Source organism: Mixophyes fleayi, chromosome 12 (assembly GCF_038048845.1).
Source record: "Mixophyes fleayi isolate aMixFle1 chromosome 12, aMixFle1.hap1, whole genome shotgun sequence".
Taxonomy (NCBI): domain Eukaryota; kingdom Metazoa; phylum Chordata; class Amphibia; order Anura; family Limnodynastidae; genus Mixophyes; species Mixophyes fleayi.
Window position 1 is genome coordinate 17,238,688 of NC_134413.1, and position 20,820 is coordinate 17,259,507.

Genomic DNA, 20,820 nt, shown 5'->3' on the forward strand with positions numbered 1-20,820 from the left:
ACTAGTTCTGAACTGTTAGATGATGAGAAATAAATAACTAGCACCAGTGAAACAATCCAAGGTGGCAAACATATTTGAAACAAAACAAAAACAGGAACGAGCAGACCCATTAATAGTAAATCTTACGGGAATGTTTTCTTTCTGCCGTGCCTCAACTTTCTTCTTGTAGAGACGCTCGCGTAGCTCGTTGATCCGCTTGTCCATGATGGCTACCTCCATGTTGCGCTTGTTTAGCAGCTCTTTCTGCTGCTGGAGCTTTGAGTTCTGCTCCTGGTTGAGACGATTCCTGATCTAGAACACACACAACACCGTCCTCTGTTAGAGACATTAACCCGTAAGAGTCAGGAAGGCTATGGCTCTCCCTGGAGATTAAGCCGTAGTAACAGAACTGCCTGTGACCTGCAGGTAGTGGTTCCCAGGCTACATGCTCAAACGGGCTGCGCCCACTGTGTAGGACAGACCTGGACATCCTGTGGCTCTCCAGGTGTTGTGAAACTACATACCCCAGCATGCTCTGCCATCTGACAGCAGGCAGGATCTCACAACACATGGAAAGCCGCAGGTTGGCCAGGCTTGGTGTAGATGACTGGTGCACTGTACAACCAGCATGGAGTATTGTATGCGATGGTTCTATCTTTGTAGGACGTTTACACTATTTATGGGAACCTTACGTTTAACCAAGGACTATTAACATACACAGCTTAAGCAGTCTGTATTGTAACACTCAGCTTCCTTGGTTTAGCCTTTAAGACCAACTAGATTGTTACACACTTTTTTACATGGGGGTGAGTGGAATGAAGTACATTAAAGTCTGCTCCATCTGTATATGGTCACCAAATGACTTATTCTAAGCCATGCCTCCGGTACACACACACACACACACACCCCAGCGGCCGTACTTATCACTGGATAAACATCAGCTCTTTACCTGTAGCTCTTGATACATCTTCTTCAGTTCCAGAGCGGCCGGTCCGCTCATCTGCCCGTTGTACGCCTGGAAACCATTTAACTTTCCTTTCCGCAGGTCTTCCAGCTGCTGCGTGAGCTGCTCCACTTTCTGCACGGCAACCTGGAGCTCCTGCTGCTTCTCTTGGAACATGTCGCTGATGTGCTCGATTTCGGTAGCTGACATGTAACAGAAGAGGTAACGGTAAGGTTCTATGCAGCAAGCGGCGCTCTGCGCCTAGTCCCAGGACACGGTAAACCCGTGGCGCTGTCGGTCATACTAAGGGCTCAGACTTCTATAAACAAGTCCACCACGGACGTGGTGGACCACAGGCCTTGAACGGACAAAGGGGAAAATATAGTAATTGTTGGGCGATGGGATTTATACAAGGCTAAGAATGCACATCTCGGAAGGATAAAAACTAATAATGTTTAATGGAAATGAATATAATTATTACATGGCTCAGTTGATGACAACGTACACAGGTTTCCATTGATGACTTTGCTATAGTCCACTTGGCCTCTCATGGCCCGGATCTTCTTCAGTTTGTTCTCCTGAGTCTCCACCCGCTCCTTTAGCTTCTGAAGCTTCTCACTTTCAGAGACGGTCTGCAGCTGACGGCGTTCCTGCTGCTTCAGATAGCGCAGGCGCTGTTCCTGCCAAGACAGAAAAGAGGGGGGCACACTGTTTATTTAGGCTGCATTCGGGATTACAGAGATAGAAAACAAAGCTTTGGGTTCGGCCCACAATGGAAAAAAAAAACCAATACAACATAAACAGGGAATTCCAACACATCTGTGCAGCTTCCTCTGCGACCTGGATGCCTCTTCCTGATGCAGCAACATGGCTCCCCTATGTCTAATTTTGTGCTTCTGAGATAAGGAGCGGAGAGGTCCTTGGAGACAATAAACAAGATGTTCGTTGGGATGAGAAGATAACAGCTACAGAGATGGCCAAGCACTAAGGCTGCCACTAACCAGACTCATACCTCTACAAAGGTCATGGAAACATCAGCGTTAGTGCTACGGGCATCGCTTATGCTGCACAATGTATCAGCCACAGAAGACACAGAACCCTTTTACAGTAAAAGGACAGTTAAACGTAATGAAAGCTTAAACAAAACGGAGGCTCGCAAAACTCACAAAATGCATGTATACGTCTGGCGATTTCCTAGACCTACAGATATCTGAATTAAAGTGGCGACCTTGGGGGAAGCATTTTTAGCTATGCATATCAGACTTCCAGCCTGAAAGTTTATTGAAAGGCACTGCAGATAAAAGATAACAGTAGCTGACATCCTGCTATAAAAAAAACAAAAAACAAATTCTACCACATACTAGCAAAGTGTCCAACTCTGTAAATCCATTCTAGTATTTTAACATGGGTCCAACCACTACAGGGGCCACTAGTAATTACACAATGCAGTAGGGTCCTATCAGTGGCTACCTCTATGGGACAGGCTTAATAATGATTTACGAGCGCACAAGGATCAGGACACACGTACAGGAATGATCACCAGCTACCGGAGTGGCTGTCATTTATAGCTGTCTAATCTATCCCATTTCTGGTGCTGCTACATCATTACCAAAGTTGACCAGTAGAGGGCACTATTAACAACAGTAAATGCCAGCTCCCTCCTCCGCATAACACACAGCAGGGGAACACCACCAAACTACTTTTGAGGGAACACCACCAAACTACCGATGTAGAACCTGGAATGAAGGTAGGGTGGGGTTATATAAAAAAAATGCAATAAACAATAAAAGCGCCTTCAAGTTCAGACCTGTTATGGAAAATGGGCAACATATTATATTAAAAAATACCAGTTATATTATTTAATAACCTCAATTTTTTATGCACCCAATGTAATTTTGATTGAAAACTGGGACATTAACATGATTTGGCATTTTGCTCAAACTCTTATCACCACTTAAATAGATTCATAGCTCAAATTAATTAATTTATTTAGTTCATTAACAGGTTAACACAAAGCAAAGTCCCGCCAGCGGCATAGTTGTCCCTCCAGCGGCCTAGTATCGGCATTGGGGGATCTAATCACAAAGATCATTTATACAACAGGACCTGAACACTGCTTGTAATATGTAATGACAGCTTATTTCCATAGAGATCAATGGTCTCTGATTAAATTCGTTCAAGCTGCACTCAACACACTAGCGCACAGCGAAGATATACAAATAGTCGGTTTCTAATACTCTTTAGAATGAAATGGAATCCACAGATGGTGCGTACGTTTATTTATGAAACAGAAAGCTTCCAAGGCCAGACAGAACTACGGTTATCTCAGACAATCTGCGAGGGAAGCAATTACTTTATGTGAGGAATTCACATCTAGTTATTATAATACACCAAACTTATTTGGCCTGGGGAAGAGAAGTCAGTGGTATGGAATCTACGGCTGGTTCATCATGCGATATAAAAGTTTAAAACGTAAGTAAGAGTGTTAGGTAGGAGTGTTATTATTCAAATTACTGACATGATTCAATCATAAACAATGTCAAACATCCGACTTTGGAGCAGGATTTCCATTTAATAGAATCCTGCTGGCAGCCAATTAAAAGAGAAATTATAAATGTATCTTAATTACATGTTATGGAGATCCTTGTGCAGATATCAGCACATTATAATTAATGTAGTGCTCTGTCCAGTCTGGTTTTCTTACGACCTGGAACTGGCAGAAGGAAGTAGTCCCCGGGGCTGCCGTGGTCATGGCGGAAGGAAGTAGTCCCCGGGACTGCTGGGGTCAGGGCGGAAGGAAGTAGTCCCCGGGACTGCCGGGGTCAGGGCGGAAGGAAGTAGTCCCCGGGACTGCCGGGGTCAGGGCGGAAGGAAGTAGTCCCCGGGACTGCCGTGGTCAGGGCGGAAGGAAGTAGTGCCCGGGACTGCCGTGGTCAGGGCGGAAGGAAGTAGTGCCCGGGACTGCCGTGGTCAGGGCGGAAGGAAGTAGTCCCCGGGACTGCCGGGGTCAGGGCGGAAGGAAGTAGTCCCCGGGACTGCCGGGGTCAGGGCGGAAGGAAGTAGTCCCCGGGACTGCCAGGGTCAGGGCGGAAGGAAGTAGTCCCCGGGACTGCCGGGGTCAGGGCGGAAGGAAGTAGTCCCCGGGACTGCCGGGGTCAGGGCGGAAGGAAGTAGTCCCCGGGACTGCCGGGGTCAGGGCGGAAGGAAGTAGTCCCCGGGACTGCCGGGGTCAGGGCGGAAGGAAGTAGTCCCCGGGGCTGCCGTGGTCATGGCGGAAGGAAGTAGTCCCCGGGGCTGCCGTGGTCATGGCGGAAGGAAGTAGTCCCCGGGACTGCTGGGGTCAGGGCGGAAGGAAGTAGTCCCCGGGACTGCCGGGGTCAGGGCGGAAGGAAGTAGTCCCCGGGACTGCCGTGGTCAGGGCGGAAGGAAGTAGTGCCCGGGACTGCCGTGGTCAGGGCGGAAGGAAGTAGTCCCCGGGACTGCCAGGGTCAGGGCGGAAGGAAGTAGTCCCCGGGACTGCCGGGGTCAGGGCGGAAGGAAGTAGTCCCCGGGACTGCCGGGGTCAGGGCGGAAGGAAGTAGTCCCCGGGACTGCCGGGGTCATGGCGGAAGGAAGTAGTCCCTGGGACTGCCGGGGTCAGGGCGGAAGGAAGTAACCCCGGAACTGCCGGGGTCATGGCGGAAGGAAGTAACCCCGGAACTGCCGGGGTCATGGCGGAAGGAAGTAACCCCGGGACTGCCAGGGTCATGGGTCACCACTATTCAGGGGAGGACTGGCAAATTTTAGCATTAGGGGCAAGATTCAACTCAATAGCCTATTAGGAACATTTTAAAGGAAAAAACTGCAGGTGGCCCAGAGACCCAGCCCAAGGTAGCCCACTATGGGACCGGCCCGGGGGTATATGCCCCCTGCCTCTGCCACTATATGAGTGCTAAATGCTCGTATTGCCTACAGCTCCCCTTGCACCTGCAATACTACAGTAATTACCTTTGCCACCAACATCTGCTGCTGGTTCTCGATCTGCTGCTGCTGGCGACTAGCCATGTCCTGCAACTCTGACAGAGTCAGCTCCACGCGTGGGTTTCCAACCTACATGGAGAGGGGAGAAATAAATTAGAACAATCCCTTTATTTTAAGGGGGCAAAAAACACCTCAAAAAGTTGCTCGCAGAACACAAATATGTTTTAACCCATAACAACCAATCACAGTTTAGCTTTGTTGCAAACAAAATGTCTGACAGGTTGCTAAGGGAAACAACATATCTGTGCTATTAGCAAATCATTCAAGTGCACCCATATCACTCTGGTTTAAAAGAAAAGAAAAAATAGTCACCAACTCCCAGGCCACATCCTCGGACATACTGGGTTTGCACACAAGATGGCCGCCTGCACCGTGATCAGGTGATTAAAAAACAAAAATTATCTTTTTCAGTTCTACAAAGAAACTATAAAAAGGCCTAAAAGAACAGATTTCAGTCATCCGGCAGTCTAGGAAGACTGAGCTTTCTAAAAATAAGGTAGTGATCCTTTAGAACACAGAACTGGGTGGTGCTGTATAGAGGGTGACATGTACAGGAATTCGTGTAATACATTGGAATGTATTTCTGTATGGAGAACATAACTGGTGGTAACTGAGGGAGTGGTACAAAGTGGGAACGCTGTATTATGAATGTTTAATGTGCAAAGGAAAATATGTCCATCCTACAGAGATTAATCCTTCTGTGTGATACAATGCAGACACAATAGTTAAAATAAGCTGTTATAACAATAAAGAAACTGAAATTAAAAAAAGGAATTCCTCATTAGGCTAAAGTCAGGTAAAAAAAAGAAAATCATGGACACAGCCTGGAGAACCAATCAGTGCGAGCTATCAGCCAGAACAATGCCAAGTCACATTCGAGTTACGCTTCATGCTACATACTGATAACTAGAAGACAACCTATGACCTCCCAGGAGTTGTGAATCTGTAATACAGGCATGCTGGAACTTATAGTCCCACTATTCACAGAGACCCATGTTCAGAAAACATTCAGTTTACTTTCGAGATTAATCTTTGCTTCTCAGTAGTACATTCCTCCTTCATATATTGTACGTAGCAAGAAGTAGCAATGAACAGCGCAAAGCTATGTAGATCGCTATAGAGACGGGACTAAAGGAATCTGCAAATCGGTTAAAAAAAAAAAGGAAAACACAGCAAACGAGGAACTAGGAAGCTCTGGAGTTTCCAAGTTAAAGATTCTGTAACAATTAAAAAAACACAAATATTTACCTATGCCTCAATAGTGTCTAGTTTGACTTGCATACTTGCAACACTTAGCATCCTCCAGTTATAGGACAATAGAGGTATATAGAAAATGTAAAGGCATGATGAAGCAGCAGAGAGGTCAAGTCAAGTATAGCACCGTCAGTGAATTCAACAATACACGCAGAACAAATAAAAGTTGCAAGGAGTGTCACATTGCTATTATTAACAAGGCCAGGCGTCCCACGGCCATTTTTTGCCTTTAACCCGTTCACAGCCATTGGTGGAGCTCCTAAAACACCCTGGGGAAAATCTTCAGCAGCCCCTGCTTGGTGCTGTCATTTTTAAAAGCCTTCTCTGGAAGCAGAAAGGGTTACGGCACGGAGTGCAAATCCTGAAATACAATTAGTATGGGAGCCAGCAGGAAATCCTCTTAATTCATTCAGCATTAGAGAAGCTGAAACAATGCTCTGCCACCCACTCTAAAGCCCCGAAGGAAGTAGCAAAAAAAAAAATAAATATATTCATCATTTAAAGGGGAAAAGGAATTGGTTAAACCTGTAGGGCGACGTGCTGGGCTTTCCTTCTCACCCACATGGTGGCTGGGTTGGCGCAGCGATGTCCTAGTAGGCGTCTGCAGGCGATGGAGCGGATGAGGAGCAGGTGTCCGTCTGTGTGATATGCTGGACGTAGGATGAGTGACAGGCAGCAGGTACGTGCCAGTGTACAACCATCTCCACTAGAAGGAGGCTCAGCAATCTCTCATACAATCCCACACGCTCTGACAGCTTAATACCACTTCTCCAGCATTAGATCCTCCCTTATTCCAAACCCACAACAACAAAATAAAAAAGGAGCAAAGCTCCTAGCAGGCAAATGGCCTGAGCCACGCAGCATTTTATACACTGGGAGACATTAATAGACAACACAACCGGGAGCTGGGTAATATCACGCAGGTTCACCAGACAGCGGAAAAAGTGACTAGACAAGGCCACCCGCAGCCCTTCCATTAAATATATGATATATAACAAGGCCTTGTCGATTTTTGTAGAATTTTAAATGAAACCTTGCTGGATAGAGTTGTGTTAAACCTGTACTGCTGTAGGCTGCCTTAAAGAAACACAACATTTCCTATTACACATTCTAATAATTAAACATTGTAATAATATTTGCACAGCACGTCTGGCAGCACGGTGGCTCAGTGGTTAGCGCTTCTGCCTCACAGCGCTGGGGTCATGAGTTCAATTCCCGACCATGGCCTTATCTGTGTGGAGTTTATATATTCTCCTCGTGTTTGCGTGGTTTCCTCCGGGTGCTCCGGTTTCCTCCCACACTCCAAAAACATACTGGTAGGTTAATTGTCTGCTATCAAAAATTGACCCTAGTCTCTCTCTCTGTCTGTCTGTCTGTGTGTGTATATGTTAGGGAATTTAGACTGTAAGCTCCAATGGGGCAGGGACTGATGTGAGTCAGTTCTCTGTACAGCGCTGCGGAATTAGTGACGCTATATAAATAAATGGTGGTGATGATGATGATTATGATGATGAATGATAATCAATAAGCACCAACCTGTCAGTTATGCACATAGGTGATCTAAGGAGACTATTCACATTTTATTCAGATAGTTACTTTTATTCAGGCAAATATGGCTGCGCGCATCCATTTTCCCCAAAAAATTTTGAAAAAAAAAAAAACAAGGTTCTCCATAAAAAATGGTCTATAAAGAACTATTAGTCCAAAAGTTCCTTGAAAATCATTATAGACGATACTGAATAACATTTTTTGGGCACAACAGAATTGGCCCCATCTGACTAATCTGTCAAAAAACACTTACGCTTCGTTTAGCAGGCAAAATATAGAATACTGGATCTTTATTCAGCGAGAACAGCAGTACTGGACATAGATGAAAACATTAAATGAAACTTGGTAGGGAAAGAGGTGTTGCTGCTCATAGCAACCAAACAGATGGTCATTTTTGCTAAATAAGTTTGTCAAATAAATGCACACATTTGATTGGTTGCCATCTGCTCCAGTGTTTATAAAATGGTACCAACTCCTAGAATGCCTCATAAACTATATATTTCTCCCAGTACACATTGAGCATATATGGGGTTAAGTTCAGTGTGTGTGTTGGCTTTTCAGTAGTATAAGTTGGCTTCTAGAGTTCTGGGTGTGTAGTGTCTTTGTAGGGAGGGTGGGTGTGTTACGCTCCCATCCCTTTGTTACCAGGAATTGACTTTAGAAATGCCCGGACTCTGCATATTAGGACATTTGTTGGAACAACAAGAGGACACAGAGTGCAAGAGGACTGTTGTGGTTACCTGCGTTCCAGAAAAACGCAACGTTTTCGCCTATTGACGGAACTTCCGGGCTGTGATTCTTAATAGAATCAATTACCAATTATTTATATATACTCTCTGACATGACATAAAGGACCTTATTATTACCACAACACGTGTATAGACACTGTTTGCCTAAAGAGCTAGGCTACGCATGCGATTTTTAGTCACACAAATATCTCCTGCGATTAGTGACTTGTGACAACATACGCAAGTGACTAAGGGCTAGATTTACTAAGCTGCGGGTTTGAAAAAGTGGGGATGTTGCCTATAGCAACCAATCAGATTCCAGCTTTCATTTATTTAGTACCTTCTACAAAATGACAGCTAGAATCTGATTGGTTGTTATAGGCAACATCCCCACTTTTTCAAACCCGCAGCTTAGTAAATCTAGCCCTAAGTGCGGTTTTCATTGCATTAAGAAAAAATAACAACATGGGCCTGATTCATTAAGGAATGTAAAGGGGGAAAAAATGAGTAACTTTGCACCTTGGCAAAACCATGTTGCATTGGAGGGGGAGGTAAATTTAAAATGTGGGGACAGATTTATAGTTGGGGTAGGGCATGATCTAGATCAACTTTAAATTTCAGTGTAAAAATAAAGCTAGCAAGTATTTGTGTGCTACATGAAAAAACAGCCAGTATTTAACTTATGTGCAAAATAATAAACGAACATGCACCCCTTGCATTGTAACATGGTTTGTCTGGGATAAAACGTACTCATTTTTTTGCCTCACTTTCCTTAATGAATCAGACCCCATGTGTTCTGCATTTCAGTTGATGAAATGAACAGAACTGCCCACAATCTTTCGGGATCAGCAATGAACTTCCTGAAGCTTAGGCAAGGAAATGAAACAGCAACATTGAATAATTGAATAGGATCATCGCAACTAAGTTGGAAGCAATTCCAAACCAATCATCACTGTTTTTAAAAGTATTGTGGCTAAAAACCACCCGTTTAGCTCTGCCCTAAGGTCCTCATCCACCGGCGCTGTCCAATGTGATCGCAATAGTGGTTAATGAGCGAGCCATTAGCCCCAAAGTGCTCAGTTGTGGTGAAGGCAAGTGAACGGAGCAGGCAGCTTCAGAACGGCTACAACACGGACGCTACTGGGCATGTGGTCATTAAAACCAATGGGTTCCATTCCCATACCCATATATTGCATTCTTTTACGGAAGCATGTATTTCGTTGGCAGCGAGTATAAGGCCCTAGGATGCTCTACAGAGTTCAGTTTACCCACATTAGGAATACAACAAGTGGTAGTAATAAAAGGGGCAATATTAAAGGAAGTAGTGTCTCATAAACAGTTTAAAAATAATTATGACCCTAATAAAGTGCTTCTATTATCGTGAAATGCTCGTATTGGCCTTCACATCCAATATTTGTTTATTGTCTAGATATTTATGGAAGTACCATCTGGCTGCTAAAGACAGGAAAATCCTACCCATCTGTCAGTGGATTATTAGAGTGCAGCGTTTGGAATCAAATGAGGATGAAATGTGGCCACACACAGCTCGCAGGCTTTGCATCTATATAGCTAAAGACTAAATACATCTGTTGACACTAAGAAAAATCAAGGGAAAGAAGTCAATCAGAAATATATGCTGCATGTTGTACATTAAACACCGCTGTAAACTGAAAAAACATAGAGACAGCGGCCAGGATTAAACACTATCTCGGAAGTCACAGCAGTCGATCATGCTACATGCTTCTCTGTGCCCTTCCTAAAACTCTGCTGTGTTTATACAGGGAATAATATGCTGAATGTGACATTCTTGCGTTGCTGACTAAGAGTTAAAAGCTTATTAACACCTCACTGCTGTGTTAGGGAGGTCAGGGAAAGAACGACCCAGAAGGCCGGAGAGGAGGTCTCCTAACATGAGAGGCACGTGTGCAGGGATTTTCGGATTATGTGCTTTCAGAAACTGATTCAAACGTTACAGAGGTTACTGTGAATCATGGGGTCACTCGGTTACCCATAGTCAGTTTATCATTAAACAAACGAAATGCTGCTGGAGTTTTTTTTCTCCCCCCTTAGATCGGGTGACTTGCAGTTCACCGGCTGTAGAACTACAACTCACAGCATGCCCTACCAGCTATATAACATTTCTCTCCATCCCATGTGCTTATTTATGACATTCAATTACTAGGACACACTGCTTAATCATACGTGTAGTCATACAAGTTTGTCATAAAATCTTCAGGAGGCATCGGTGTGAGCTATTCCATAGGCAATAATGTGTTTTACTTTTTTGCCAATTAGGGGGCACATTCAATTACGTTTCTGGTCCGCGGGATCACGCCGAAACAGGCCGCGAAGTGAATCCACGGTACCGCAATAATGTGAATTTTCGTTCGCACCCCATAGGTTTATGTATGAAAATCTGCGTTATTGTGGTACCGTATTACCGGCAATACTGCGCATGTTCAGTGGTAGTGCACGTTACCGCGGACCGGAATCCTAATTGAATATGCCCTAGGAGTGGAAAATAAAACCCAAAAAAAACCTTTATGTGAACGAGCCTATAAGCAGGAAACAAATAATAGCATAAAATGTAAATTTTGAAAACTATTTCAATTCATTTTAAAATTATTCCATTAAACACAAGGAATAGTTCACGCTTCATTCGTTAATCCTAATAATGAAGGGGCGATTGGGAGACACTATAGCGTAGATAATAAAAAAAAAAAAAAGCTATTTTAGAAAGACTGGACCGGTAGAGACCCAATGAGTATTTATCATTGAAACCTTTCCAAGGCAATAATCTATCCACATTAAAAGATAAAGGACGGACTTATCCGGAATCTCACTATCGGGAATCCTAGTGGTTTATCACTCAGGTAAACCCAATAGCTACAGCAATGACAAGTTTTGTTCATGGAGGTACAAAAGGATAAAAAAAAAAAATGACTGCACCCGGATAAAACTACCGATATAACTAAACATTAATATCGGAAAAACCATAGTTAAAAAAAGACATGGGGGAAAGCAAAGTGTAGAGGGACCCTGTTGACATTACAATAGCCAATGTGGATGTACGTACAGCCAAGTTTATGCTACTAATGAGATATTATTAATGAACCAATGGATTAATTAATGGACTATTAGGATCAAATAAATTGACCAATTATTTCAGTGCATTTATAATGCATAATTTAGTTTATAGGTCGGCACAAACTGGGAGTCAACTACAGCATATAAAGAGACAACACAATGAAAGTGAAGGTTAGTGGGCTGTGCTCACCAGAGAAATGTGAAAAGTGAAACACAAATCTAGTTTGTTTTGGAGCAGGGATCTACACATATATTATATGAACTGGCCACCCAGCTTGTCCGCAAACACATGTATGTTATATAAATGTATATAAAACACAATAATTAAACATATGGTAAGCTACATTGCAAAACCTTTTGCCACCCCGAAGGTAAAACATATTTGCTTTGAAACCGAATAATTGAAATTTCTTCTGCTGCCACTGCTAAGTAATGTAATCAGCAATAACCATACTCAAAGATATAATTTAAAGCCTTGGACTCCTTAAGATCTATTTAAAGCTAAAAGCTGTTTGTTTGGCAGACAGGAAATTGCAGGTTAGATAGATGTGTTTTTCACCCACTGCATGGAAGACAGACAATATTAGTGAGCGTTAATGTGCTTACGTTTATATTTTGCACAAATGATAAGAAAACAACACGGTTTTATGTAAACGCACCAAATCTTGCGGAATGTATTATTCACTGACCACAGGTGAACAAAACAGACATAATGTGGATATCTCACCGACATGTTTATAGATAAACATGTTTTCAAACCAATTTACAATAAACAGGAGTTTTATTAATGGATAGAATCAAAATAAAGTATGAATGGTGAATGATTTCAAGATCCGAAGACACAAAGTATAGAATATATATACATTAGTTTTTCTATTATCCATTCTTTGCTACTGAAAATAAAAAAATATTTTTTGTCTATTGAAGGATACGTTTTGACCCAAAAAATTACCAATGTCCTTTAATAGTCACTATGACACCCATACAATTATATTATATTATCATCATCAGCTATTTATATAGCGCCACTAGTTCCCCAGCGCTGTACAAAGAACTAATTCACATCAGTCCCTGCCCCATTGCAGCTTACAGTCTAAATTCCCTAACACACACACACAGGTCAATTTTGATAGCAGCCAATTAACCTATTAATGTGTTTTTGGAGTGTGGGAGGAAACCAGAGCACCTGGAGGAAACCCACGCAAACACGGGGAGAACATACAAACTCCACACAGATAAGGTCATGGTCAGGAATCGAACTCATGACCCCAGTGCTGTGAGGCAGAATCATATTTTGCAGGTCTGAAAACATATCACTAGCAGAAAAAAATTATCTACTATTTATTTAGGTGTAGTCAGTAAAATCACATCTCACCATACTTACAGTGGGGGGAAGGGGCGCTAGTATAATAGTTAATATACTACATCATACAACTATCAGGAAGACAAATGAGTGATAGAGAATATGACAAACGTGTTGGTAAGGCCAGAGGTAGAGGAAGGACAGGGTTCAGCTTCCTCAAATTGTTACAAAGTGTCCATCAATGTAACACGGACAACGTTCCTCTACATATGTGTATCTCCCGAGAGAGATAAGATATCTACAGTCACTGTGGGCTCCGTCTCTGTCAGACCCTCCTCCCCAAACTGGAAACACTTTCACATCCTCTTGTACCTCCGAGACTAGTTCTACATCTCATGTATTACATGACAAGTGACTGTTATGGAAATCCAAAATTAAAATATGAACCTACTTGACACAAAATAGAGTAAACAGCCAAGGAAGTGTAAACACTAAACTACTGTTGTATATATTATATATGGAACTACGGCGCTTACAAAAGTCTTCACCCTATAATGTATTGTGACCCGCTCTTGACGTGATATGAACACGATATAAGATGACACATTGTAGGAGGCTGTTTGATTGGAGGGCAAAGTAACACGTTACAAATATATTCTTCAAAAATTATATCTGTGCAGATTCATTTATCATTAAATAAAAAATGGTAGCCTGGTCCTACAATATATATATATATATATATATATATATATATATATATATATATATATATATATATATATATATATCTATCTATCTATCTATCTCTTAATACTGTGTACATCTGTATTGTACATAAAAAAAAAATGTTAGAAATGATATTGCTGGTTTAAAAAAAATGAGGATATCACATATAAAACCCAGGAATTACTCTAGTCTAATGAATCCTCTCTTCCCACAACATGACAAGCAGATACAAAGTAACATGACAACTCTAATGGCACAACTTTAAATAACAGACAAGTGACAAAGGAACAGTGAGGGTTGTATTTAGGCTTTACCGTTGTTACGCTCCCCCATGTGACCGTGTAGGAGGACACTTTGATCTTCCTGAATCCCCCATCAGAAGTAAACTCCTGAACGCTTTCCAAACGCGACAATTCCATTGAACCAACGCAGGGGTTTTGGGTTCTTTTAAAGAAATTTTTAAATGTTTCCCCCAAAAGAGAAATATAAATCAAATCATATGAAACCAGCAAAAATGAAAAGAGAAAGATCTAAAATATATTAAAAAAAGAGTCCTCTGTTCTAGGAGGCTTCGGAGAGGGATTCTCTCCGTTTCGCAAATGGACATTTTAATTTTCACATTTATGCGGAGGTCTGTTAATTGGCCCAGTGTTTTGTCGATATGAAAAGCTGTCCGTGTGGGTAGACCAGCGATCGGTGAATGGAAAAGACTAGTGGATTTTGCCAGCAGACACCTAATCAAGGCAAGATCAAGCCAGCTGTCAGCTCCCATCAGCTTGATGTCCTGCGCTCTCCATACTCGCTCCACGAGGTCTAGATGCACCCTCCTCCCTCGCACACCCTGGTCTCCTCTGGGAACGTGGCAATATGTGGGCACCTTCCCTTTACATTTTATTTGCATTTATCCAGAATGATTTGCACAAATTTAATTTAACATGTACAAATAGGCTGCGGGGGGAGAGGAAGCTCATTGTTTACACTAACCAGAGAACTTGACATTCAATTAAGGAAATAAGTTAAACCAGGAAAGAGGAATAGAACAAAAACATTGCAATAGTGTATTATATAAGTGCAGGTGATTAATGTGTTTGTAGTTTTTTTTGGACAGGACAGCATTCTGAGCAGAGGCTGTATGACCCAACCAGGCGGCAATGTTGGATTGGGGGGGTAGCGGCTTGTTTGTGCATAGAGAGAGACACCACCAGCACCTGCGGAGGTCATTCATCTATATTATCGGACCAGAAAGTTGCAGCCTGACACTGGTAGAGAATAATTAGCAGCCTAATAATGAAATAATCTAATTTTTTTTATGCTATCAAATCTAAGAACCAGCAGAAATCTTCAGTAGCTTTGTAATATACGGTAATATAGATTTTAGATATATGATATAATAAACACACATTTGCATGCACAAAGTTGCACCTATTTTATATATTGTAATGTATTTATTTTGATAGATTGACAATAAAAGATAAAGTAATATTATGGCCGTACAGAGCAGGCCTTTTGCTTGGCTGGTTAACCAAGTTAAATTATAGGACTCGGAACTAAATTAAATTCTACAACTAAAGCAACATAAAGCAAACTGTAAACAAGAACGAAAAAACTGCCCACACACAAAAACAAATTTAAGGGGAGAAAGAGACGGAGCGCCAGGAAAAAGAAAAAAAAAAAAAAAAAGATATATTCTCAAAGAGTTAGGTGTGGTAGTGTGTGGCAGGTAACCACATGTTTCAGTTTAATTACCCCTCTATAAAATACAACTATCTCCAACTCTAGCCTGACTCTCCATGCATGCCTGTGTACGCTGCAAAGCAAGTGTTACAGCCAAGTATGAAACAATGTGCTGTGCATCACAAAGATGTAGAAGCAGGGCCGGATTAACCCTAGGGCTAACTGGGCTATAGCCCAGGGGCTCGGGCATCCAGGGGGCCTTTCAAAGTCCCCAGCAGCATTATTGATCGGTCCGGGGGCGGGGGCGCCCCCAGCCCAATCAATGCTGCTGAGCACAGTCAGTGCAGTCCTCCATCCCCGGCGCCGCTCAGTAATCTGCTTACTGAGGAGATCTTGCGAGAGTTCACGAATTCTCGCGAGATCTCCTCAGTAAGGAGCTTACAGCGCGCTGCGGAAGGAGGACTGCACTGACAGGTAAGTGCTTGGGGGGGGGGGCGGCTCACAATGGGGGCCTCACGGGGGAATGGAGGGCCCCTTAGCCCAGGGGCCTCCATTCCCTTAATCCGGCCCTGGGTAGAAGACATTAGTTGTTCTACTCAGACTCCCTTTATCGTCGCCTAAATCCAGTTGTGATAGATGGTTCAGGAAGCCAGGAATACCCAGTTCATACATGGCAAACACAAAGCAACTGTCATGGGTACAGTTTGTCCCAAGGCTTCCAATAAATTTGCCCGCAGGGCACAATTGTATAGATGTCCACTGATGGTACTGAGGGTAAGAACAGCCAAAGTAATATTGCAGCTACCGCACAGAACACAACAAGGTTTTGCATAGATGAACTTCTGTCCACAATTTATTAAACACTCTCAGAGAAACTATACTGGGGAACAGGACACTTCTTTAATAGACAGATTTTGCAATATCAACTCTACTGGAAGATAGGTCAATATCACAAGGGTCATTTAGTAGCTGTAAATGTGAACACATCAAGGACATAGCAGCCTGGCATCCGATAATCTCACTTGTTTCCCTCTGCAAGTGGGCGATACATTCCTCTAGGAGGGAGGGAAATATTTTCACTTATTCACACTGAATGGCTGATTTCATCAGTCTGAAGCACAGAGGAAGCGGGTCCCGTTGCAAAAGGCTGAGTTAGAGGGGTAAGTTCTTTCTCTAGAAATTGTAATAAAACAGCTGAGCTATGTGCGGTTTACCATTGTCACCCATAAGCCAATATAAGGGCCCGGATGTGACCCTACATCGCCGAGCAACGTCTACCCAATTATTATCTTTTATGTAACGTCAACATATTACTCAGCGCTGAACAATCGGAACTTTATTTATTCAGACACAGCAAACAAAATGGTCAGATTCCATAGGGTAAGTCCAGAAAGGGCATCAAATGATGATTTGATTGGCATGTGTGAGGTAAATGGAAACTTTTACAATTTTACTTCCACAAATCTGGTCATAAAGAAATAATATGGATACTGGGTGGGTGCATTTATGCATTCTAAGAAGACGGAGGTAATGTTTTTTTATTTCCTAAGCTACATTCTTTTACATAGGAACAGAAAAAAGCTAGATACTAGCATAAAAATTGCTGATCTCTATGACACAACTGAGTGTGGGCGCTTAGAGAGACTGATGTCAGTGATCAGACATGGCTAGAAATCACAGAAGTTAAATAAAAAGAGAACCTGATGCGTTAGTGAAAGTTGCAGGAGGTAGGTGGAAGCCAATAAATTGGTATCATATGAAGGTCAGGCATCCTGTTAAAGCTGTAAGTATACAGTAATATAAATTATATAATATTTTTTCATGGTACTAAAGATGTCACCCAATAAGTTTACAGATGTAGCCTGTCCATGTAAATCACAGCTATTTGACAACTACACAACAATAAATGCAGAGGGTGTATGTATAACCCATCAGTACTTGGGGCACAACACTGACAACATATTTTGGACTAGTACCAAGTCTTTTACAGAGTGAGCAGAAAATAATAAATACGGGCCCTAATACAGACAAACAACGCCATATAATAAGAAGCAACTGATATTGATTGTATTGTTTATCCATCAATCAATGCACCCTGGCCTTTGGCTACAGTGTTCCCAATTTCATCCAGCGACACCCTCAAATGGGAGCAACTGGCTTCCATGTCGTGTGACCTCCTCTGCACAGTGCAGGGAGGTCACATGACATGGAAGCTCATCCAATCAGAGGAGGGGGAAAGTGTTAGTGCAGCGTATTCTCCACCAGGTGATTACCCTCTATCCCCTGTGCAGGTAAGAGCGTGGAAGTGTGAGTGGTATGTGAGGGCCATGAGTGGAGGTTTGAGGGGTATGATGGGACGCATGAGGGGTATATGAGTGGCATGTGGGAAGGTCTGGATGGCATCGGAGGGCATGTGGGAAGGTTTGTGGGGGAGTTTTGGCATACAAGTGGGGGTCTGAGAGCATGTGGAGCTTTTGGAACAAGAATCAAGTCTCAAGTGTCATGTGGTGCAATATTGGAGCAGGCGGGCATGTGGGTGCATTTCAGAATGTGGGGAAATCAAAGTTGTTTTGGGGTTGTTGTTGTTGTTTATTCTTGAAATTTAGCTTAATGTGTGGCCCGTTTGGAAATTGAAGGGCCCCACATTAAATATATTGGTTTGCCCACCACTGCTCTAAATAATCAATGAAAATTTCAATAAAGTTTTCTTTTTTAAAAGTAGCAAAAAAAAGAGATTGTCAGATCTGGGCAATGGGCTACCAGTTAAACAGATGTGTGGACAAGGTGGTAATACAATATACAAAAAAGATATTCCCATAGAGATAAATCAAAGCTAAACAATTAAAGCGAATATATAAATAACCATTAGAGAGAAAAGTCAATGCAAATCAATACTAATCACGCAATATATTGGTGATATTGGATTACTCTGATCACAGCTCTACAGGAAACTCATGATAATAGTAGGGCACCAGCATGACAATCCTTTTAGAAAGCAATCGTGTGCCCTAAGTACATATGCATAGGATAATACACCTAGACATCCACTAGGGAGGCGCTATACCTTACAAAGTGTACCAATAGGCCAAACATCCAACCATTTAGTGGGATGAATCAGTACAATCTGGAGAGTGTAAAACACCAATTATCTGAGACAGTGAAAACATGGCTTGTTTCATGTTACACTTACTATGTCTATATATTATAGGCTCATGGAAACTTTTTGATCTGCTAATTTATTTACCAAATACATTCCTTACACAACACCGTCTTTGTAGCCGATTTTCTATTTTCACAACAAACATCAGACCAACATTACAACCAAGTTTATGTAGTAAGTAAGGTACCTGGGAATCTATGGTATTAGCCACTAACCAGCATTATTACATACTGATAAAGCCTTGAATAAAGATGCACAGATCATTTGGTCAGTTAAGCCAATGATACATACCCCATTTTCGAGTCTTTTCTCCCCCGTCACTCCATTCCGCTGAGCTGGAGGTTGTCGAGCCGCTAGGAAAGAAAAAAAATAAAATATTGGTTTTATTGGTATAAAAGTGAAAACTCAATCCAAGAATTTTCAGACTTCGGTCTAAAATTCTTGTTTCACATTTAAGGGTTTTATTGTTTTTGATAAATGAATTGAACTCTGCCCTTATAAAAGAGATTAAGAAGAAAAATACAAATGTATTAATAAAGTATGACTCTCTCATTCATAGTAATTTTTAGTCTGTGCCATTGTTACTGAAATGAGAGATTCTGGCGCAATAAAGCCGCACTACCACCTAAGCGGGCGAACTTTTATGTACGTCTTTATAATAGCTGCGGAGGGAGGGTGTGAGGACCTATCAGATGTCACCATCTTCGTGACTGCTGACTCTGATTGGTGGGGGGCACCAGATCATTCATAGGTGGTACTGCAGCTTTAAGCTATACTATACTTTCCAATAAATAGAGCTGGGTGTAACGGATAGTTAAGGAGAAGGTCCGTGAAACACCAGTGTTAGATTTGTGTTTAAAAATATAAAGCAAACTACATTTGAAACGTAAGCAGATTTGAAATATTCTGAAATGGTTGTATTCTACTTGTTACAGCAACAGACCGAGTACAAGGCCAGCTACTTGCCCATGATCGGTTAACTGGATACCTACGACTTGGCTGCATGAACTTGGTTTAATCTCAAGGTCTATCTGACAGTATAATCTGCTGCATCAGTGTGACCAGAGCCTCACATGACGGCTGTGCTGCTGGAGGACCCTGCTCCTTCCACTATCTAACTCTCAGCTGATGGATTCCCGATTATCTCCATTCCGTTCCAGGCCTCATGACTGTGCCCATCACATGCAGCCCAAATCACAAGGGGACAGGTGACTGCCTCACACAAGTTTATCACACGGATTGCCTGAAATACAATGTGCTCCTACAGCATTGATTGAGGAATAGGTTGTTTTATCCCCACCCTGTCCAACCATGGGGACAGAAGGCTGAGCAAGTGATGCAAACTAAACAAAAAAGATGCTCAGTCTAAGTTAAATGCCTGTTAAAGGGTGTACATGATTTCCCGTGGGACAGCAGCATGCAAATGGTTAAAAAGTCACATCCCAACCCACTGCAGTGGTGGATCCAGGAGGGGGCAATCCCCCCCCATGCAAAAGCTTATCTTTAAATTGCATACGGAACGGTGATCATAATGGGTAGGGGAGTGGCCAACCAGACCCACCAATCAAAATGAAGGAGGGGTGTAAACATGTTAAATCTCTACCCCCACCCCTCCCACTAACAACAAAGTCTAGGTCCGCCTCTGACCCACTGTGATATTGCCCACTTTCACATTTCTTAAATTAATGCAACAGCGCTGTAGTTAGTAAAATTGATTTTTTTACTTTAGAAAAAAAAAAAATGTACACAGTAATTTAAAAGCATAAAGACACTTAACACTAGATAAATAGTATTGCGTAATATAACATATAGCTAAAAGATATACAGGGAAATGTACTAAAATCTGTGTTCGCAATTTAGTAAGGAATAAAGACAATTGGCATAGTGCTAAAATATAGTGAAAATAAAAAATCAGAAGTTTGTAAATAATATCAAATATTTTGCTAACATTAAAAGTGAAACCATACTAAGAAACACTTAAATCGGCATAGCCAAAATGCCAAGTCTTTTGGACAACACCTGGGTCATCTCACCAAGGGACTACAAGGGGATTGTACTATCTAAATAGCAGTGGATATCCTCTCATCATTACCATTTCTAAAATCAAACTACCGTATATACTCGTGTATAAGCCGAGTTTTTCAGCACATTTTTCATGCTGAAAAAGCCCCCCCTCGGCTTATACTCGAGTCAATAAGTTTTCCCAGTTTTTTGTGGTAAAATTAGGTGCCTCGGCTTATATTCGGATCGGCTTATACTCGAGTATATACGGTAATACGCAGTAACCTATACTAATTAGACATTCCCTTTCATTAATCCAGCTTGCACCAGGCTAATATCCGGTTCTGTACATATCTACAAGTATTCTGTCTTCTCTATCTCCCTTCGCACTGACTAC

General features: G+C 42.2%; 1 protein-coding gene across 6 annotated transcripts in view; it reads right to left on the minus strand.

The window, feature by feature from the left end:
- PPP1R13B (protein phosphatase 1 regulatory subunit 13B) overlaps positions 1-20,820 on the minus strand; it is a 95,187-nt gene that overhangs the window by 23,587 nt on the left and 50,780 nt on the right. For 2 of the 6 annotated variants that reach the window (XM_075191757.1, XM_075191759.1), the window contains exons 4-8: positions 18,714-18,775; positions 4,910-5,011; positions 1,404-1,602; positions 929-1,125; positions 127-291 (exon numbers count right to left, since the gene is read on the minus strand). In XM_075191757.1, coding sequence (XP_075047858.1) covers positions 127-291; positions 929-1,125; positions 1,404-1,602; positions 4,910-5,011; positions 18,714-18,775 — 725 coding nt within the window. Of the gene's footprint in view, positions 1-126; positions 292-928; positions 1,126-1,403; positions 1,603-4,909; positions 5,012-6,721; positions 6,957-13,902; positions 14,074-18,713; positions 18,776-20,820 lie in introns of those variants that run through there. The other 4 variants (XM_075191758.1, XM_075191760.1, XM_075191761.1 and 1 more) reach the window with 3 other exon arrangements.